The 21,251-nt window shown below is 32.4% G+C and overlaps 3 protein-coding genes and 2 long non-coding RNA genes across 7 annotated transcripts; 2 read left to right on the top strand and 3 right to left on the bottom strand.

Moving 5' to 3' along the window:
- Window positions 1-441: 441 nt before the first annotated feature.
- On the bottom strand, window positions 442-3,926 carry LOC117128222. The gene is made up of 2 exons (XR_004451472.1): window positions 3,068-3,926; window positions 442-1,776 (listed from the first exon to the last, which is right to left on the bottom strand). It is a non-coding gene; the product is annotated as an uncharacterized LOC117128222 (long non-coding RNA).
- Window positions 3,927-5,280: 1,354 nt separating this feature from the next.
- LOC117128221 lies at window positions 5,281-5,781 on the bottom strand. Its single transcript, XR_004451471.1, has 2 exons — window positions 5,744-5,781; window positions 5,281-5,509 (listed from the first exon to the last, which is right to left on the bottom strand). It is a non-coding gene; the product is annotated as an uncharacterized LOC117128221 (long non-coding RNA).
- Window positions 5,782-6,229: 448 nt separating this feature from the next.
- On the top strand, window positions 6,230-9,405 carry LOC103841703 (zinc finger protein GIS). Its single transcript, XM_009118255.3, has one exon. The coding sequence runs from the start codon at window positions 8,403-8,405 to the stop codon at window positions 9,162-9,164; it is 762 nt and encodes a 253-aa protein (XP_009116503.1). The 5' UTR covers window positions 6,230-8,402; the 3' UTR covers window positions 9,165-9,405.
- A 5,277-nt stretch (window positions 9,406-14,682) lies between these two features.
- LOC103841702 (putative metal tolerance protein C3) lies at window positions 14,683-16,915 on the top strand. The gene is made up of 8 exons (XM_009118254.2): window positions 14,683-14,790; window positions 14,905-15,105; window positions 15,210-15,400; window positions 15,497-15,695; window positions 15,801-15,979; window positions 16,055-16,205; window positions 16,289-16,425; window positions 16,597-16,915. Exons 2-8 carry the CDS (start codon window positions 14,907-14,909, stop codon window positions 16,771-16,773), a joined length of 1,233 nt encoding a protein of 410 aa, XP_009116502.1. The 5' UTR covers window positions 14,683-14,790; window positions 14,905-14,906; the 3' UTR covers window positions 16,774-16,915.
- Window positions 16,916-17,428: 513 nt separating this feature from the next.
- On the bottom strand, window positions 17,429-20,625 carry LOC103841701 (E3 ubiquitin-protein ligase SINAT2). Of its 3 annotated transcripts, none has more exons than XM_018655087.2 (4): window positions 20,288-20,625; window positions 19,160-19,457; window positions 18,699-19,085; window positions 17,429-18,118 (listed from the first exon to the last, which is right to left on the bottom strand). In XM_018655087.2, the coding sequence occupies exons 2-4, from the start codon at window positions 19,382-19,384 to the stop codon at window positions 17,798-17,800; spliced, it is 933 nt and encodes a 310-aa protein (XP_018510603.2). In that variant the 5' UTR covers window positions 19,385-19,457; window positions 20,288-20,625; the 3' UTR covers window positions 17,429-17,797. The 3 variants fall into 3 exon arrangements, with proteins under 3 accessions (XP_018510603.2, XP_033136018.1, XP_033136017.1); XM_033280127.1 differs by having other exon boundaries at window positions 20,129-20,297; XM_033280126.1 differs by lacking the exon at window positions 20,288-20,625 and adding an exon at window positions 19,526-19,546.
- Between the last annotated feature and the right edge of the window lie 626 nt (window positions 20,626-21,251).

The raw sequence follows: 21,251 nt of genomic DNA, 5'->3' as shown, positions 1-21,251 counted from the left end.
TAATACATATTTCAATATATTTATTTTACTGATGATTTATGAGTTATTACCATCTTTTAAGAAGTTTACCAAAAATATAAATCAACATTAAATATATTGCATTAGTTATTGTTATATTCTATAAAGTTTACCAAAAATATATGTGAATAATAAATGTGATTGTCCATGTCATATTAACTATAAGCAATGTCATCAATTTTGTTAACTATGTCATTATTTTTTTGTAAAAATGATTGTATAGAGGACATAAGGCAAAATCACTTCGCAAATATAGTCTATGAGATTGTCTTGCCAGTAGCATCGTGGGAGTGTAACCATTTGAATTTTTGATCTCATTATGCCTAAGCCCAATATAGATCTGATCACATTTTTTAAAAAATCATTGGACTTGACTGGGCCTAAGCCCAAAAAGTCAAAATCCGTACATACAAGAATGATCCGTTTTCTTTTCTTTACCTCTTATTTCTCAATCGTTTCGGAAGTTCTTCCAGTGATGCTTAATCATGAGCAAATAGCTGGGGTGTTGACCAAAACGTGAAAGTTTCAAGTCAACAAGATAGGTATTGTTTGAATGAAAATGAAATTGACAAGAGATGGGAGACATATATGACAATCTATAGAAAGCTTCCCCACATACATCTAACATCGTTAATGCAGACTCTGAAAAGATGCTTTCTCCATTCGTAGTTATATAAATGGTGGTCCACAAAAAAACACAATTAAAACTCGCTATTTTTTTTCTAGGATTCCAAAACGTTGTGATAAAAATTATGTCTTGTAATGTTTCTCTACAAGTAGTATGCATTATATTAGGGTCTAACAAAACTAAAAAAATTCAGTTGATAACGATTGCCTATGTACTATAGAGTTAGCATCTAGAGTATCTAACTCTTAAATAGACCGGTGGGCTCATGTTCTTTAACTTTGCTTGCGTTTGTTGTTAAGAAGCCGATGTATGCTATTAATATGTTACTTATTTATCACCATAAATTGATGTATATTATAGCTTGTGAGTTACAATGTCATAATGGTACAAGATATGCTTGTCCCCTAAAATCTAAATCTTTAATTTTGTTTTCATTTCAGCTTTCATGCAAATATATAATTGTTTCGTATATCAAATGTGTTGTGAATCTTGTGATTATAAGCTAATTAAGTAGCTAATTCAATCCGGTCCGTTTATGATAGGTCTTGTGGTTTTAAAATTCAAGTCTAGTTCAGTTCATTCATGTGGGATCGTGCCAACCATAACATGTGTTAACCCCTAAGATTTATAACGATTAAACAGATGTCTAGATTATTAGTTAAACATTTTATGCATTCATAAATTGTAACAATTTATAAACAATCTACTAAATATATTTTATATTTAATATTAACTATTTCTATTCACAAATGATAAAAACCGATCGTTTAGCCGCTCTTTCTAAGAGACGAGAATGTAAATAGAAAACATCACCTGGGAAAGTCTCACGGCCTGGTGGTCGGAAATTATATTTTTTTTAGTATAAGATTTTATAATATAATATATTAGTTATTATAATATAGAAATAATAAATTATATTATTTTATTATAATATTATAATTGTCTATGTGGTTTAAAAAATATCAACACCACAATTTTATAGGGCTTATCATCTAGATATTTTCTGTGGTAACTATATATATAGGTTATTATGTTTAATTAGATTTAATTGACAATCTAATTTATATCATATATTGTTTACAATTTTGGGTATGAGCTACAATCTTATATGATTGCGGCAATTATTATCCCTTATATATTAAAGGAGAAGCATTGTAATAAATGCATTCACACTATAATATACACGTGGCAGCCTCACAATGATTTGATAATAAATATGTTAACGCGTTCACACTATATTCATAAATGTGTTCACACTATATACTTTTTTATTTTTTTAATATAAAACTTATGTGCATGGTTCAAATAAAACTTTGGATTTTTCGGTTCGAATCAAAACAAATAACGAATCAAAAGCTAAACTATATATATATATATATATATTATTTTTATTGTTTACGGATAAAGTTGGGCAAAATATTTATAAGTTTTGATTCAATTCATTATCCGTTTTGATTTGAACCAAAAAATATGGACATCGTAACTCTACGAAGTAAATCAACTACTAAAATACAATTAAAAAAAACAAATCACAAATACCAATATTTTTAGAAACGGATATCAAATTTGATCTGTTATATGCATATATATACATATATGTACAGAATTATATATATATATATATGTTATATATATTATAGTTTATATAAGTTTTACAATATTTTTATGGATTAAATTTATTATATTAGGTATTAAAATTTAAAAAGTTAAATAATATTTTATTTTTGTAATAAAATGTTATTATTAAAATTTTCAATTATTTTTTAAATTTTATTTTATTTACGGATCAAATCAGATATTCTTTAAAATTCTAAATCATTTCGGATATCAGAGTCAAAGCCTTTTTAATTTTTAATTAATTTTAATTTTATCTTTCATGTATTATTTAGAACAAAAATGTTATTTAATACTAATTAACAATATATTTATATATTTATCATTTATTTTTATATACTTTTACATACATATGCATGTGCACCTTGATGTGAACACTGTGTAAGTATTTACCACCAGTGAAGTATCAATTTTTTTTTGGAAGTTGAAACATTTTTTTTCTTAATGTTTCTTTCACTACCGACCAAATTATAGTAAAATGATTTGTCTTAATAATTTTTTTTCTTAAATTAGAAACTATGAAACCATTGGTTCAACATGACGATTATCTAAAATTTATAACATGAAAATAAATAAATAATAATAATTTTTGGATTTTACCGAAAAAACTAAAAAACAAACGTTCTAACAGAATAAACCAAAATAAATATTAATTTAAAATAATAGTTATATTTTAGGAGATTAAAAACAAAAAAAATAACTTAAAACCGAACCGATATCCAGATTAAATAGATTTGTTTTTTTTTTATTAAAAATAACAAAACTAATAATCACATTCCGCGCAAGGCGCAGATTATTACCTAGTACTTATTATTCAAATAACGTATAAGATACGACATAAAAGTGTCTACGAAATTACCATTTCGATCATTCTCAATTTTTTTTTTACAATTTCCATACCGTTAAGGGTTTGTTTTTCATGTAGTGCATATTTATATAACCTATCATGTCAATTAGTAAACACATATTTAAATTAAAGAAAGAAGAAGCAATGTACGAGAACGTATAGATAGATACATTTAATATAAAAAAAATATTTTGTTCTTAAAAAGAAAGATACATGGATAAAAGAGTAGTGGAGGAGTTGCATCGAAGAAAAGGAGGAATTAAGAAGCAGAGAAAGAGAGAGGTTAATGGTCCCTTCACCAAAAGCCAATTCATCTCTGAAGCATATGACTATGACTTTAATGGCAAAGCAAAGGTGTTTGTAACCAAGTGTTGCTGTTAGGGTTTCAGAGAGACTTTGTGGGCTTTTAAGGCCATGTAGGGTTCAACTTCATTCAACGGGTCTACCAGTACCAATACTTTGTGTAATTTGTAAATATGATTTTTTTCTCTCTCTATAAAACCTCAATGTAAAATTATTGGGGCCTACCTCAAATAATATAGTACACAAGACAATATACTAATTTACCGTTCTGCTCAGTCACCAATATACTTTCTCTGCGCGCATCATTTTGATGATTAATCTACATGGTTTTTATTTAACTACATGATGATGAGTATATCACACACAAAGGCTTGTATATTCAATTTTATTGATGACATCAACAATCTGTTTAGCAACATTGAATGATCAGCATGTAAGGACCACTTCATTTATGTAATAAGTACTCTCTTCCAGAGAGAGAGAGAGAGCAGAGAGAGAGAGAGAGAGAGAGAGAGAAGAGAGAGAGAGAGAGAGAGAGAGAAGAGAGAGAGAGAGAGAGAGAGAGAGAGAGAGAAGAGAGAGAGAGGAGAGAGAGAGAGAAGAGAGAGAGAGAGAGAGAGAGAGAGAGAGAGAGAGAGAGAGAGAGAGAGAGAGAGAGAGAGAGAGAGAGAGAGAGAGAGAGAGAGAGAGAGAGAGAGAGAGAGAGAGAGAGAGAGAGAGTTATATGCGCTTAAAGAGTCTAAACCTAACTTCACGTACTTTGGTAATGAACATATTTACATAATTCCAACTCGTTTTACTATATCACAAATTTACTGTGATATTTTGTTGGGAAAATTGTTTTTTAGAGCAAAAAAATGGAAACTGTGTCCCTTTAGACTAATCTCATATTTGTACCATTTTTACCTATAATATCCTTTAATATTTCTGAAAATAAATTAAATAAATAGTTTTACAAACAAAAAAAAATGGAAAAATAGTAACTACTAATAAAATACCTATATGAACTTAGTGGTATTTTTTTCAGTTCTAGAAATGTTTAAATCATAATTTCAAATTATGTTCTAAATAAAGTAGAATTGACATTCTACAAAGTAGAAAACAAAATCCACTTTTTTCATTGAATCTACAATGTTTAGAATACATGATCTACGTAAATAAGAGTATTCTAAAAATATTTAGAATACACATTCCGCGCTTAACCTACCGATCTAAAACATGTAGAAACCAACTTCTACATATTTACTATAAATCTAAAACAAGTATAAACTGACTTCTACAGATTTACTGTAAATCTAAAACATGTAGAAATCAAAATCTACACATTACAAAAATTCTAAAAAATATGTAGAAAATCAATTTCTACAGATTAACTGTATTCTACGGATAAGAATAATCTGTTTCGAAAAATAAGGAAAAAAAATATTTGGAAATATTCAGTTTCCTATTTTGAAAACCGATTTTTTTTTAAACAAAAAAAACAAATATATGTGGAAATATTATGTTACCATTTTTGAAAAATCGAATTTGTTAATAAAAGATCACTTACTAGCCTTTCTTTTTGAAAAAAAAACACTTATTGGCCTTTCTTCTCAAAATACCTAAATTTTCCTTTGATTTTTCACAAAGTTAGGAGCTTTTTCATATGGTTGGTACAATCTATCTACCTAACTCTTGTCTGTTTGTATGAATCTTCCATCAGATTCTTCTTCGTGCTCAGGATGATATATGTATAATATGATTTAGTGTTCGGGGCCTATATCATTAATTTCGAATGTCCTCAGAATCCCATGAGATTGAAACGTCAAGCACTAAAGTAAATATGTTAACACATTTGATGTCATGTGGATCTGTTTCTTGGATCAGTTAGTGAACTCATAAACTAAACCCACAAAATGATATTAGACAAGCTTCAAATATTTACAGTGTAGTAAAACAAATAAAGAGCATTCTCTTCCATAGTAATAGCAACAGTAAAACAAAAGACATCAAGCCAAAAAAAAACCCTTAAAGAACATTAGAAGAACCAATGAAACATCACAAACTGAATAAGATCAACCTAGCTTCTGTTTCTTCCTTTTACTTGCTTCACAAGTATCCTGCATATTATATACTAAGATGTTTTAGTTCAAGTTTTTCATTATATGTTTCAACAAACAATGTCATAAGTCAAGACAAGATAGTCTACGTACCGAGACTATTAGCTTCAGACGTTTTCATCACACGAAGCCTTTTCACCGAGGTGATGAGCATTCTAAGATATATACAAAACCCAGATTAGATCATTGTAAATCATTCATCAGACATTAAGAGATGGTTTTTAGTTCTTTTACCTCCATGGAACATCACCAACGAGCATCCAATCTCCTTCATAAGTACAAACTCAGATGATCCAACGGTTTGGTGAACTGACCCATTAACCCGATAGTACCAGGATTAGTGCCAAATTACATATCTTCTAGTGTCTGCGCTGGCGATACCAACATCAACAACAATGACACAAAATCAAAACTAACCAATCTCTTAAAAATATCGATTGACAAACCCGTATGGTAAAGCAAATTGATAAGATTACATACACATGTAACATAGATTAACTGTAGGTTCTTATGGTAATCACAAATTGATAACAACAGAAACACAAACACATATAACAAACTCGTGTGTTCTTAAATCGATTGATAAGAACACAAAAAAATATACAGAAGCACTAATCTATTTGCTTTTCACAGAACTATTATCGATTAAAGAACATGCAAAGAAGATTTAAAACAAAATAGGAATGAGAAGTGTCGATGTTACCTTCGTTTTACATGAGAGAATAAGAGATTAAGCCGGAGAAGAAGATATTAAGCCGGAGAAGAAGAGATTTACGCCGGAGAAGACGAGATTTGAGTCGGTATCTTTGTCTCCCCACCAATAGAGACCTGTTGACTTTGTCCCCACCAGAATTAGAGAGGCCTAGAGAACGAGACTGAAATAATTAGGGTTAGGGGTTTTGATTTGGGAATTTTTTTTTTAAATTTTTTTTAATTGGTTCTGTATATTATATATTAATTTAATGTATTACAGTTAGTTTTAAAATTGTATTTCGAAGGACTAAACTGGGATTTTCAAAATTATTAGCTTAATGAGACAATTATAGGTTGGGATTATTCTATTAGGACAATGTTTATATTTTTTTGCTCTAAAAAAACAATTTTCCCTATTTTGTTTTCTCCATAAATGTTGTGTCTATTTCCTTAATTCTCGATCATGATATCTTATTGTTGTTCCCAGTAATAATGTGATCCAAAGTGTTAGTAATATATTCTTTTTGTTCCAGAAAGATAAATATTTTTAATTGTTTAAAATACAGTTTTATTTTAAGATATTTTTAGTAGTTAATGATGATAAATTACAAACTTAAAAATTAATTATATTTTTAAATACTATTACTCAGAAATTATTGAAAAATGATGATACAGAAAATAATACTATATTAAAAATTCAGTTTTACTATAATTCAGATACAACCACTTAAACTATATTATGGAAAATTAGAAAATACAAATAATTTTGAAAATATTGCTCCATATTCTCTCTTTTTTTTTATAAAAAAATAAGTTTTGATTTTGACTTATGAAGCACAATTACTAAAATCCAAAATAATGATAAGTATTTTTTTTTTGGGCAACAAATAATGTTTAGTATAAAAGATGCTCAAATACAAGTCCACTTCTGTAATTCAATTTAAATAACAAAATAAATTTACAAATATAATAAGGTCCAGAATTAATATTTATATTATTTGAGTTTCAAGCTTGCAGGTTTCTGCGGGTTATTCAATCATATATTATACACTAAACACATTGAGATTTGTATAAACTCTTCACTAGGTTTGGAATACCTAAGTTAAACAAGATTTTTCTCTTTTGAAAAAGTATTAACCCCGTGCTTCAAAGCTTGATTCAAAAGTTTGAATTGAGTTTTGAAAAAATATCATCCAATTTATATGGGATTTTATCGGGTCAACCAATATTGGATAGCAGGTTAATGATACTTTTTACGTTTTTACCGACTTTTATCAGATTTTTATATATAAAGTTTTAACAAAATTCAGACCAAATTTATATGAATCACCTGATTTACTTCTGAGACTTTAGGTTTGGTTCGGGTATGAAAATACTGCTAAAACTATTAAAAATTCTATAATATATATACTATTAGATTAGCCCAAAATCTGCCAAGTAAATTTTTTGTCTCATCAACTCAACAAATATAACTCTTAAAAATACACACAAAATGCAACGATGACGTTGTAATATAAGAATACACATATAAAATCTAAAATAAACTATTTGATAAATTATATAATTTTAAACTAAAATTCTTTTACTTTTTCGATATAATAACACTTTATAACTTAATAATATACTTCAAACCATCAAAAACAAAATAATAATTCAAATCAAACAATATTCTTAATCGGAAAAAACTCGCGCTTCAAAAAGCGCGGGTCAAAATCTAGTAAAACATTAAATGAAGAAACTCAACTAAGTTTTTGGCCTTACTAACTAACAGTAACATATATGTTCACCACTCTTAAAATAAAATGGTTAAACCATCAATCAGCAGCGGTAGTATAGTGGTAAGAAGAAGAACTTGAGAGGCAAGATATAAATAAACCCATCGATTTTTTATTCAAATTTGGTCAGAAGCTTAGTTGATATTGTTTAGTTAATAGAATCATATTTTAAACTTCATTAAAAAAATTAGACTAGAGTAAGCGTTGATAAGTTCTCTTTGAGATTACTTTCGTCCCAGATGTTTTAAAAAAAACTATCAACCTTTTAGAAAATAATTAGATGTTATCAACCTTCTGTCAAACGAAATAATACAACAAGAAAATGGGAAACAGTCAGTTCTATATAAACGTTGTCTTTCTCTCTGGAACAGTCACAGTCTCACAACTCCAATATTCAAGTATCGCTCCTATCTATCTCTCGCTCAATGGACGAAAGAAATGCAGAAAGAGAAACTAAAGATTTCATGAACGTTGAATCTTTCTCTCAACTTCCTTTCTTCCGTCGTCCTCCCTCCAAAGACAAGAACCCTAAACCCGTTCGTCTCTTCGGCAAAGATTTCACCACTGGAGAATACTCCGGTACCACCAGTCAACAAGACCACTCCGAGACCAAACACAAAGAAGATGAAGAAGTAGCAGAAGACGACCAAACCGGAGATAACGGTAAAGACAATAGCAGAAGCAACAACAACAGGAGATTCGAGTGTCACTATTGTTTTAGAAACTTCCCTACTTCACAAGCCCTAGGTGGACACCAAAACGCTCACAAAAGAGAACGCCAGCTCGCCAAACGCGGTGCGTCCTCTTATTTCCACCATCCCGACGCTAATCTATATGGTTACCGTCACTACCCGTCGTGGAGCAGCACATCTTTACCGGCCGCTAGGTTCTATGGAGGAAACATTCCAGGTTCAGGACCGTCGTCCTCGTTTCACACACGGCCGATCAATGGGAGTCCATTAGGACTATGGCGTTCATCTTCCAGCTTTAGAGGCGTTTATAACCCAAACGCTGCGTTTACTAGTCATGTCTCTTCTGATAACTCAATTTTATCATCCTTGGCTGGTTCTCAGCCGCATCCACCGTTACAAGTGGGTGGCTCCGCAGCTCAGAACCGCATGTCTTCATACCGGTACGGTTTGAGTCCTAATGTGCAAGATCATGTGAGTCTTGATCTTAATCTTTAACGTCACAGAAAAAAAAACTATAATATCTATTCCACACATGTTTTAACCAGTTCATTTAGTAAAATTTAAGAATGTTATGAACTTTTAGAGAAAGAAAAACTGGTAGGTATGTGAATGAGAAAATGTACGATGTGTGGATCTTACGTACGTTAACGTAATTTATTTCGTTAACATTTGATGATGTTTCTGATGCTCATCACTCATATATAATAAGAACTCAATTATATGTTTTTTTTTCCAAGCGTGCGTAAATGATAGAAACGAATTTTATCATTTCACGTGTCCACATGCTATTATATGTCTTTGAAGATTCAGCTTCCAATTAACATAATTGTTTCGGACAAAATTCAGACAAATTTCCAGACAAATGGTCAGTCGGACATAGTAATGAATATTCAATTAATATCACTCAGCGACTCAAATAGAAATTTTCAAAATAGGATCATAAAAACACATCTTGATGAATAGAAATTTTTTAGTTGACTCATCTCCATACAATGGTAAAAAAAAACTCAAGATTTTAACAAAGAATAATATAGCTCAAGATGGAAATAAGCTCAGATGATGATTTGGTGCGTATGGGTAAGTGAAGACAATGTACAAGACAAAATGGTGTAGAGAGAGAAACAAAGAGAGTGGAGTGGTCCATCATAGAACACAAATGTAGAGTTTGTGATAGAGCTTTTTCATCTGCCCCTGACGTGACTATTCTCTTAACTTTGTAGTTTCGAGTAAAGAACATAATCAAGAAGCTAAAGCAAAGCAAAGTTTCTCAAGCTTTCTACTTTTATGGTGTCTTTTTTGGCAAACCAAAGGAATAAAAAAATCTCTCTCCAATATATATGTATATATCGTTATCAATGAACTCAAAGAGTTGTGATTCACATACCGTAGACTCCACTTAACAGATGCCAACGCGAATGAGTATGACGGGTCCGTCTTGTTGCATTCAAAAGGACAGCTTTTGATTGAACCCATATCTAAAATATGCCCTACAAGATATCAGAAAACGGTAATGATCCGAAAAGTGTTTTTGGGACAAAAACATGGGGGAAAAAAAATTATTGCACCTAATTAACCATGTAGTTTTGTTACATATGTTGAACTATCAAATCAAAACATTAATATTATAGGAAAACGTAGCAACGGTTTGTGTTTAGGCCAAGGATCCAGAAGAGCGTACGAGTTTCCATATGTGGCAATACTTTTAGTCACAGAATATAAGAAGCATTGATTCTCACCTTCGACCAGTATAATGCAATATGAAACAACTCGTGAGGGTTACATTATGTGCTTTATTTTTAGAAGTGAGCAAATCTGATTAAATCAAGTCTCTTATGAAAGGAAATGGAAAATGATATGCTAGACATTCTAACGGGAAAATGCCATTAGATGCAATGCAACATCACAACACTTCTTCCCGTGTACTTTTCTCTAACCAGTTATATCTTTAAACATTGTAGCATGATGTCTTATATCAAACTAACATTAGCAATATCAATATCAGTGACACCAACCTAAAGCAATAGATAAGTTTGAGAGGTTGCAGAAAGCGACATAGTGATGATTTTCCTGCCCTGAGTACTTTAGTCGTGGAACAGTTTCCATCAATTTTAAATGAAATATTGGATCAGATGCTGCAGCCTTAGCCTGTAGATCAAAAGGGAAGTGATAAGGTTCTTTAGACAATTTTTGTGGACATGTTTGAACATAACTTTTGCAATAAGGATGCTTCAGTTGTCACCAAATGTAGTATCAAAACAAATGATACAGAATGAGTGAAATGACGCATATGCCCTCACGGAACAGTTCCCCAGCTACAAACAGTACCAGTTGGGAATTACATTAGTATTTTATCATATAATAGGAAGTTTAAGGAAACTATCTACTAGTAGAATGATGTCAAAAGACTTTCACATCAGTCGCAGCTACAGTGGACCCACCAGTTACTGCAATTGAGAAGGAAGCATGTGATGAGTGGACAAGGTGGTGAAAAGAGGCACAAGTAAAGACATTGTATAAATCTTATAGGACCACTTTTTGTGTTCAGTTGTTTTTTGAAGATGTGCAAAGAACTTGGTAGAATCTAAAGAACAGTCGCCCATACCCCTAGAAGGAAAGAAAATTGCAAAACTGAGTATGATAGTTCGAACAGTACACATCTCAGAGCACTAACTAGGAAAGTTAAAGGTTAAAAGCAAAGACCATGTGGTTGGATAATTGAGATGATTGTTTCCCTCTGATTCCTATATTTCATCATCTCTATGCTTTGTATCCTTTCTTTTGGTGATTAATTGCATCACTCTTAAGAGAGTTATAATAGCCAAAGCTGATCAATCCATAGGTAACGGTAGCTACCGAGGCTCATGTAGTTCCATGACTATTTTTTAACTTGGGAACAAGAAGATACTGTGGCCAATCAAGCAACTGCAGCATTAAGCCAGGACAGGGTAAAGAAACAGTAAGAGACAAGAGTCAATATTCAGATTGCACAGTAACATAATAGATCACGAGATGTTGAACGCTAGATATCAATATGCACACTTATGCTACAGGTACGCTTGATATCAATATGCATAATTATGCTACAGGTACATATTGTTGTTTACTTGGCAACTATACTATACATGACTTTAGTTTAGCTACTAAACTTTCCAAGTTCAAGCACAAGGTGTGTGCCACTTTGATGACATGACTAAACAACAGAGAAGTCCATTATTGTGAAGCACTTGAAGAGGCATCAACATGAGGTGATTGTTAGTTGGGAAAGCTTTTGAAGTGCCTAACCAACAAATGTCAATACTCAGAGAAAGAGTTATACAACTCGGGTGCTTTCTGAAAAGTCACTGATGACTACAGAAAAGGAAAAAGAAACACACATGTAACGCTAGCAGGTAATATCAATCCACCACTATCTCAAATTGAAAATATTGCATTCTGTAATGACAGAGGGACACAAGAGTAATATGTGATATTATTGAGTAATATCATCTATCACGTTTATGTAACAGGTGTAGATCACAGTTATAGCAGACCTTGGTTTGTGGTAACAGTGAGTTTGTGTGAAAAAAGGACAGTGCTCTTCAAGTTTTACTATTAAAGGTGTGAAGATAAGCAAGAAAATTAAATGGTATTCAGTCGTTTTCCCTATCAGAGGCCTTTGTTATTTAACCAGGACATGACAAGTAAAAAATCATAAACCTGTAGCTTCTGGACGTTTTGTAATTATCAAAGAATGATTATATCAATCATAAATTTTTTCTTACACATGAAAACGTGGATGAGGCTAAAAATGATCAATTTTACCTCAGACAATTCCCTGAGTATACAAACACACCTATAAGCAAAGGAAAGAGAGAAGAATATAGAAGACACTTTCACCAAACGGGGAGAAAAACAGTGAGAAAAGGCCCAATATAGGCCCAATCAGACCCAATTAAGGTGTACTCATTTCTAACTTGGGCCTATCTAACTCAGGAAGTACACAAACACGAACCCCCAACAACGATCTGGTTTTGATCGGTTCAAGAATATGGCTTAATAATAGAAATCCCGTGTAGCCCTCTAATTTGAAACTAATTTACTTTCACACATTTGTATTAACAGTGTGTTTAAGGCCAATAGACCAACTTTGGTGTACTTTTTTCTTTGGTAAATATGTACACGAGAAGAAGACGTCACTTTTCTAACTTCGTTTGATAAATCGCCTTGAAGATTAGAGGTAAGATGGCTACATACGTAATATATACTCATCAATGTATTATGTATGGTGTCAAAGAACAATATATCAAACAAATATTACTAAACCTATAGATATCGTTCGAGAGATACGATAAGATAATGGTGTGTTAGAACGCTTTTGTGAGGAGCATTAACATGTTATCTTCATTCCAGGATCGACATAATAAATTCTCCGAAGATCAATTATATGTGCATTAGTTTATAAAATTTTATAGGAAACTTTGACCAATAAAATGAATTACGCGGATTCATTTTTTCTCAATATTAAGCTGATTAAAGAACTTCTCTAAAGGCATCTCTAACCTCACTTCATATTTTACTTCAAAATTAAAGGAAAAATAGAGGGAGAAATAAAGTGATGAACAAAAGAATAAAAATGTTACTTTATAAATGGAAAAATTGGTTGATTTATTTAGCCACGGATAAACCTGACTCAATATTTAAATATATTAAATAATTTAGAACAGCTTGAAAAAAATTGGTTGATTTTTTAATTTATGAGTGTTACATTTAACGAATTATAAATGGTAATATGAGCTAATATTTCCTTATAATGTTTTGTGATCAATATATAATTTGAGATTTTCTGATTAAATTATTGAATATAAGCTTCAAGCAAGTTACATGATTCTAATTGTTTTCCTTTCTTAAAGAAAAGGTCGAAGATCAGTAAGCTTCCGGGCATGTTCCTGAAGTCTCCTGATGGCATTTAAATGTATTACCAGATGTATACATTAGATATATGTAATACCAGTCAAACATGACTAGGATATGGAGTTTGTAGTGAACGTGCTTTACATATGTGAGCATTTGTTTATTCTATGTGATGTTTACAAAATAATTATAATATAGTATCAGTTAATAGATTTTAACAGATCTATACGTGTCATCATACAATTGTTCCTGATTGTTCATGTACTAAGCTATATATATGTAGGTCTAAATTCCAAAGGCTGTTGACTTTATATTTTCGCATAATTTCATTCTGCTCTCTAGCTATCATGATTTCATTTGTCAAATGATGTTTTTGTGTATTATTTGGATGACTTTTTTTTATGGAATATCAAATTTATTGATCAGATGGTACAAATCACTTTACAATGAGCAATGTAATCTATTTATCTATAGGAGAGAGTTTGTGTTCTAATCTAAAGACAAGGAAGAAAAAATCAGAAAGGACTCATTGCAAACCATCTCCGTAATATAACCACTCCAACTTATAACTTCTAGTATATTTCGGAGAAGTAATGCGATTCCGAATGGACCTGTTAGTGGCACGAGTGAGAGCCTCCACCGAAATATAAGTTATAACTGCCCCAGTGTCTTATAGAGTTTCTCTCCCTCCACACCATGTATATTACCGTCTGGAAAAGCAACTTCAAAAGAATGTCATCAAGTCTGCTCTGAGAAAGAACCTATAGACTAATAATTATTCAAAGGATCTCAGACCGTTCATGGTTGAATAATTGAAGGTTTCATTTACTTGTATTTAAATTCTAAATTTGATTTTTGTTGAGACACACTCATTTGATTAGGGTTCGGAAAGCTGGTTCATTTTTGTACTATGCAATTACAACCATGTAAATTGCATGTGTCGTTTAGCCAATAAGAAAATGACATTTGTCATGTACCCTGAAGACAAAATCGTCACAGAACAAGAAGCTCCTATTGAGGCGTTAATCTGACAGGCCTTGTTGAAATCATGTGGGCAAGTACTATGTCTTGTCTCTATTAATAATTTTATTTCATATAATAATTTATTAATTAATCCAAAAAATCAACTAAATTCCTTATATTTATCTATAAAGCTAGTCTTTGTGGACAATCCTTTATCCTCTTCTTTGTTCATCATCTCCAAGCAGAAGATTTCATCTGGATATCATCGGTATATATTTCTTTATTTGGTTTATTAATTCATTCAAAGAGTTTTTATTTCACATCCAAATTCAACTAAATTATCCATGCCTTATCTCATGCTTATTTGGCGAAACTTTCCAAGAAATGGAAGTCAACTCTACGGAAACACCGTTGCTTTGGTCAAAAGATCATGAGGCTGAGATTCAGAAACCGAAGTTAACCAGTAATGTCTCTACGATGAAATCGAACTTTTTCACGGATTTACCTCATAAACTTCGATCCAAAATCGATCCTGAAGACCCTTTCGACATTGATATATCCAAAGCCGTAGGTCTCAAAAAAGGTAAGTGTATACACACACATAACTTAAGTGTCGTACTTATATAAGTTAGATGATATTCTCACTAAACCAAGAATGCTTAATTTCTTAAATATTCTGATTTAAAGACGAGAAAGAGTACTACGAGCGACAATTGGCAACATTAAAATCCTTTGAGGAAGTAGAAAGTTTTGTAGCACGGTCAGAAAAATATGTCATGGATGAACAAAGCCAAGTGGAAGATCAAGCCGAGAGAGCTGCACAAGAGAGAGCCATGCAAATCTCTAATTGGGCTAACATCTTTTTACTTGCTCTCAAGGTGTGACTTTTTTATTGACTTATTATACATTGATGTGAGCCGTATGTGATGTATATATTTATTTAATCTGTTCATCAAATGTTATATAACGTGTAGATATATGCTACGATAAAAAGTGGATCCATAGCGGTTGCAGCATCAACACTCGACTCTTTGCTTGATCTAATGGCGGGAGGAATACTTTGGTTTACACATTTGTCAATGAAGAACATTAATATTTACAAATATCCCATTGGAAAACTTAGGGTTCAACCCGTTGGAATCATCATTTTTGCCGCCGTTATGGCCACTCTTGGTATATATATTTATTTGCATCGAAAAAACTTATACAATCCAAAACTATATATTACAAGTTTCTTGATGAAAATGTAATGATAATTTAACCATATAATTTGTGTAGGGTTCCAAGTACTGCTTGAGGCAACTGAACAATTGATTAAAAATGAACCTTCAGAGAAAATGAGTCATGACCAATTGGTTTGGTTATGTTCAATCATGCTAAGTGCAACCGTTATTAAACTTGTCTTATGGATCTACTGTAGAAGCTCGAGAAATCATATAGTCCGTGCATATGCAAAGGTAATATATATATATATGTGTATATATTTAATAATCTCTTATAAAATAGGGATTAATTTGTGACATTTGATATAGGATCATTACTTTGATGTGGTAACAAACGTTCTCGGCTTGGTTGCGGCTGTTCTTGGAAATGCTTTTTATTGGTGGATTGACCCGGCTGGTGCTATTGTTTTAGCCATCTACACTATTATCAATTGGTCAGGGACCGTTATGGAAAATGCAGGTAAAATTTGTAATATTCTTTTATATACTCTTCTATTTAATAAGATTGGGTTATTTATCATTATGTGTTTTGTATATGTGTAGTCTCATTGATCGGACAATCAGCTCCACCGGAAGTATTACAGAAGTTGACATATCTAGTGTTGCGACAAGGCGCCGATAACATCAAACGTGTTGATACCGTTCGTGCCTATACCTTTGGTGTTCTTTACTTTGTTGAGGTATGTCTATGTATGTAAACACATTCATGTTGCAAACATATAGTTAAAATTTAGATGTCAATTTCTAAATGCACTTGACCACTGCATAATTTATATTACATCATAAATTTATGAGGTTTGGTTAATTCGTAATTAAGTTTAACATATGTTATTATATATGTGTTTTGGCAGGTGGATATAGAACTTCCAGAGGATTTACCATTAAAAGAAGCTCATGCAATTGGTGAATCATTGCAAATAAAGCTTGAAGAACTTCCAGAAGTGGAAAGAGCTTTTGTTCACCTCGATTTTGAATGCCATCACAAACCGGAACATTCTATTTTTTCTACAATCCCAAATGATTTATGAGAGTAATATACATATATATAAATATATGTGTGTTTTGCTTGTTTTTTTGTTGCGTCTTTAATGTTTTTGTACTGATTCATTAGTTTGAGTTCTTTGCTATCTATATTATTTTTTGTTTAATAAAAAACTTCTTTGGATACTAGACAATTTACAATTTTTTTCAAATCAGATAACATTTACATACTTTGAAATGACATTTTATTTAGTTGGGATACATGCCTACCCATATATTTTGTTATAAATTTCCCCCCAAAAGTTTTCACATCCTATACTTCAAAATATCCTTCTATCTCAGATTGTTTCAAACGTAAATGTTTGTGTTTGAGATTACGTTTACACATAAAAGTGAGATATTGTTAGGAGATTAGAACAAGGACTAACCTGTGACTGTGACTGCCACAAGTCTTTTTGTTCTTTCACGTTTTTGTATTCATAGTCTCCTCATCTCCTGTTACCTCCTCTAAGAAACCTTCAAGCTCCTTCAATTCTTCACTGAAGCCAATACAGACACGTATAAAGCTAACAGTTTAGCATGTATTAACGGGGGTTGAAATGGTAAGTTTGGCTTATACTTGTTTGATTCAAATGCATCTCAGCACTAAAGCGTCTTTTGTCTGCTTCCTGTGTGAACTGACATCTATGTAGTCTCTACAAAGGTTCCAATAATGCTCTTGCATCAAAATCACCACTGTGAACAAAGAAAAAATGCACCAACCTGTTTCGGACATGGTTTTACAACAAGAACATAGCCAAAATCATATGTCTTTCTCCTACATTCTCTGTCTGAAACCACACAAACCCAACAACAAAAGAAACCAAAAAGTACAGAGAATGGTAACAATGGCTTCCTCCAAACTGATTCATCATAGTAGATTGTCATCATCATCATCATCCCCATTTGAGAAGAATCCATTATAACATACTAAAACCAGACAACCAATTTCAAATCGTACATACGATCACTAGCTCTCCTTGAGAGGCTTCTTCTTATGTACATCAAATTTTCAATTTTTTCTTTCTTGGTTTACTCTTCTTTCCAGATTCGGCCGGTCACTCTCAACTTGAGTTCTTGCCTATCACCTCCAGAGAAGTAGAGTGCAAGGTTCCTTGGGATGATGAGACCGTCTTGACTGTCCCGAACTTTCCTGTGACTGTCACGGATGCTTCTAGGGATCCCTTGCCATGTTAGTTTACGTCCATGAGCTCCTACTTCCAAACTGTAACTGAACTTCTTTGCCTCGTTTTCATCTCCCATGAAACGAAGGAATGCCATGTACACTGGAGCCATCCCCAGCTGGAAAGCTTCAAAGTGTAAACAGAACTGTCTCCCAAAGCAGTTGAACACCTGTAAACACAAATGCAAGTTAGAGTGTAAAGCAACATGTACTGGAGGATTAATGTGACAATGAGACCAAGAATCCCTTTCAGATAGTACTTAACGACTAGCAGGAAACTAGTCCTAGGCATATTATCCGAAACCCAAAAACCGAAAAAACTGAAACCGACACCGGACCAAAATTTATAGAAAACCGAACGGTTCCTATTTCTCTAAATCCAAAAGGCCTAAACCAAACTGGAACCAAACAGCTACCCAAATATTCTAAATATAATAAAATATTAATTATTTTTATTTTTTCTTATATAAAATATAATTTATAAATAAAAACCCACAAATTACCCAAATTGTTTGTTTTTCCGGGTTTAACTTGAGTTTTCGGGGTTTCTTCGGTTTTTGGCTTTAACAAACCTGAACGATTTTTAATTTGGTTTCACTTCGGGTTTTATAAAAAAAATAGAAACCCGACTCCAATCACACATTGCCCAAACCGGTCAGATCCAAAAATGTGCGGCTCCTAAACATCCCAACCCGAATAACCCGAATGCCCACACTACAAGAAACCATGTTGAAACAAGAATGTTATTACCGTAAGCATCCATGTGGCATTCTCGACTTCATGTGGATTTGACTTCACATAACGGTGGTTGAAAGTGCAGCCGTCATGCATATCAACCTTATGATCGTCTTTCAAATGAACAACTAGCGTGGGGATATCACCCGTAACCGAGCACTCAGAGCCAGCATAAGGACAGGCGTAAGGCCTAAACCTGCAGTGCTGCTCGTGTTTAAGCTTGCTGTAGTAAGGGAAAATGTCATGACACCCCAAACTCTGGTACCGGCATGGAACTTCCAAGGACTCTGCAACTTTCTCGAGAGCTAAGCATCTTATGTTACCAAGCTCGTAGCGACATGTAGGGCAAGTGTTCTGCACTCTCGCTTTGCAGTTTGAACATAAGGTGTGGCCATTTGGACACTGTAGAATTTAAACAACGTTAAGCTTTGCAATTACAAAACTTTTAACAGGGAGATAGAAAGTGAGAGACGAACCTGATGAATTGGAGGGTACATTAAGTTTGTGCACACTGGACATTCAAGAAGCTCGTAAACACCGTTGTTTGAATGCATCCCGTATTTACCAACACCTGCGCTGCTTGACTTTGTAGGTTTGTTATTAGTATTGTTAGATTCCACTTTTGCCATTTTAACCTCGTAGTCCATTCCAGTGGAAGTGGATTCAAGGACTTCTTTCAAAGCACTGCCTCCAGGAGCCATGGTGAGTACTAAGAGACCCTTGTCTTTCACTTGTGGTAAGATGAATTACTCCTTTGTTGATCTATTTGTTATTCTGCAAGAGGAAAAAGGAATCAACACTCACACCAAATAAAACTTGATAAGGGAGCAGGGAGCAGATACTTAGTTCATTTGATCAAAGTCTTTTTTTTTGTCATCTGTTAGCTTCCTAAGGAACAAAAGAATAAAAGTAAACAAACAATTGGAGCAAAACATTAAATGCACTTTAGATAGGTACCACCACGAAAGCAATAGGCCTCAAGCTATGAACTACGCTAAACGACCTTTGCACCATTCCAACGAACAGTAAAGTAATCAATATGGCAGAACTATCAAACATCAACACAGAGAATAACAACAAAAAGAAAAAAGAACTATTCTCTTTACAGATAATTATTTTTTCAATCTAGAGACAGAGAAACATAATAATAGAGATCTAACTAGGACAAGAATCAGCAAATCTAACTCTATGACAGCTAATAAAGATCGTGCAAGCAAGGTTTTAACCCAAAAAAAAATAAAGTTTTAAACTTTTAAATTCAAACCACGTTTTTCTAGCAGACATCTCTGTAAAGATAAATGCAAAACCTCAATGTCATTTTATCTCCACATTCTCTTTGCCCTAAGAAACAATTTCAAACAAACAATCCATCAAATCAAAAGGTTCAAAGACGACAAAACAGAGAGATGGTTCTCAAAAAAAAAAAAAAACTCGAAAGTTTTGACCTTTTGAGATAAATTCGTCATACGATGAATCATATCAACATAAATCATTGACCCGAGAACCCAATTTCGGAATTTGGTGATTTATCGATCTTTTTCTCGATTTCAGACAAAAAAAACCTCAAATTCAAAAAAAAAGGAGGAGAAGAAGAAGATTATTACCTGGAAACAAAAACAGCAGACTTGACGTTCACGTGTTTACCGGTGTTTTGTTTGTTTCAGATTCAAATCAAAACGAGATATCGACGGATTTTTGGAAGAATGGAAAAAAAAATCTGGATTACTCAGAAAAATGAAAAGAGAAGGGAGGAGAGGAGAGGAGAGTCATGTCTTGTTGGTATCGATGAAAGTCATTAATGGTGGTGGTCTCTGTTTTGTCTTTATTCCACTTTTTAAAAAATAAAAACCACACCGAATCATCACAATTAACCATGGTGGTGGTGTTTGGCTCCTTTTATTTAAGCAATACTACTATATTAATCTCCCCTTAATTACAATTATTTATACTTTATTAGATTTTGTACTATCTTAATAATTTTTAAGAGCATGTAGATTACGTTTATGACTTATGAGTTATGACATATGATTATGAGTAAAAACAAAAGAAGCAGTAAATAGCAGGTAAAGACGTTGAAATGAGACTCCAAAAGTCAATTCTATTACGAAATTATGAAAGTAATGACCAATTACTGAAAGATCTAATAACCAATTTTAAAAAGTAAAATATCTTATTGGCTCCAGTTCGTGCATCGAGTAACGAGACGACGCTCGTTTCCCGCACACATCATTTTCATTTTGTTTTTCTCTTTGTTTCTAAATTTGGCTTTAAGTTAACCAATTAAAAAGCTCTATTATATTACCTGCAGCTGACGTAATTTTCTTCACGAAATTTAAACTTAAAAAAAAAAACAATTTAAGAAATTGTCAACCAGTTTTTAGTTTAACAGACCATTACAAGTTTACAATTTACATGATTATAAATGCTGAAAGCCTGTAAATGGTTTGAAGATGTACGTTTGTGGGATTGTATTTTATGCGGTGGTTATTGTATTGTCAAAAAAAATTAGAATATGTACTATAAAATAAGAATGATGTTCCAACCAGCACTGAAATAATTGACAAGAAA

Source organism: Brassica rapa, chromosome A09, assembly GCF_000309985.2.
Source record: "Brassica rapa cultivar Chiifu-401-42 chromosome A09, CAAS_Brap_v3.01, whole genome shotgun sequence".
NCBI lineage: Eukaryota > Viridiplantae > Streptophyta > Magnoliopsida > Brassicales > Brassicaceae > Brassica > Brassica rapa.
Note: the sequence above shows the minus strand (reverse complement) of the source record. Positions and strands in the feature narration are given on the sequence as shown.

What these genes read in the sequence shown, in the direction of transcription:
- LOC103841703 (XM_009118255.3), top strand. Translation starts at nt 8,403, where the DNA reads ATGGACGAAAGAAATGCAGAAAGAGAAACTAAAGATTTCATGAACGTT.
- LOC103841702 (XM_009118254.2), top strand. Translation starts at nt 14,907, where the DNA reads ATGGAAGTCAACTCTACGGAAACACCGTTGCTTTGGTCAAAAGATCAT. An exon ending in TAGTCCGTGCATATGCAAAG is followed by an intron (nt 15,980 to 16,054) that starts GTAATATATATA and finishes CATTTGATATAG; the next exon opens with GATCATTACTTTGATGTGGT. An exon ending in GACCGTTATGGAAAATGCAG is followed by an intron (nt 16,206 to 16,288) that starts GTAAAATTTGTA and finishes GTATATGTGTAG; the next exon opens with TCTCATTGATCGGACAATCA.
- LOC103841701 (XM_018655087.2), bottom strand. Translation starts at nt 19,384, where the DNA reads ATGGCTCCTGGAGGCAGTGCTTTGAAAGAAGTCCTTGAATCCACTTCC. An exon ending in TGTACCCTCCAATTCATCAG is followed by an intron (nt 19,086 to 19,159) that starts GTTCGTCTCTCA and finishes TAAATTCTACAG; the next exon opens with TGTCCAAATGGCCACACCTT. An exon ending in ATGCCACATGGATGCTTACG is followed by an intron (nt 18,119 to 18,698) that starts GTAATAACATTC and finishes TTGTGTTTACAG; the next exon opens with GTGTTCAACTGCTTTGGGAG.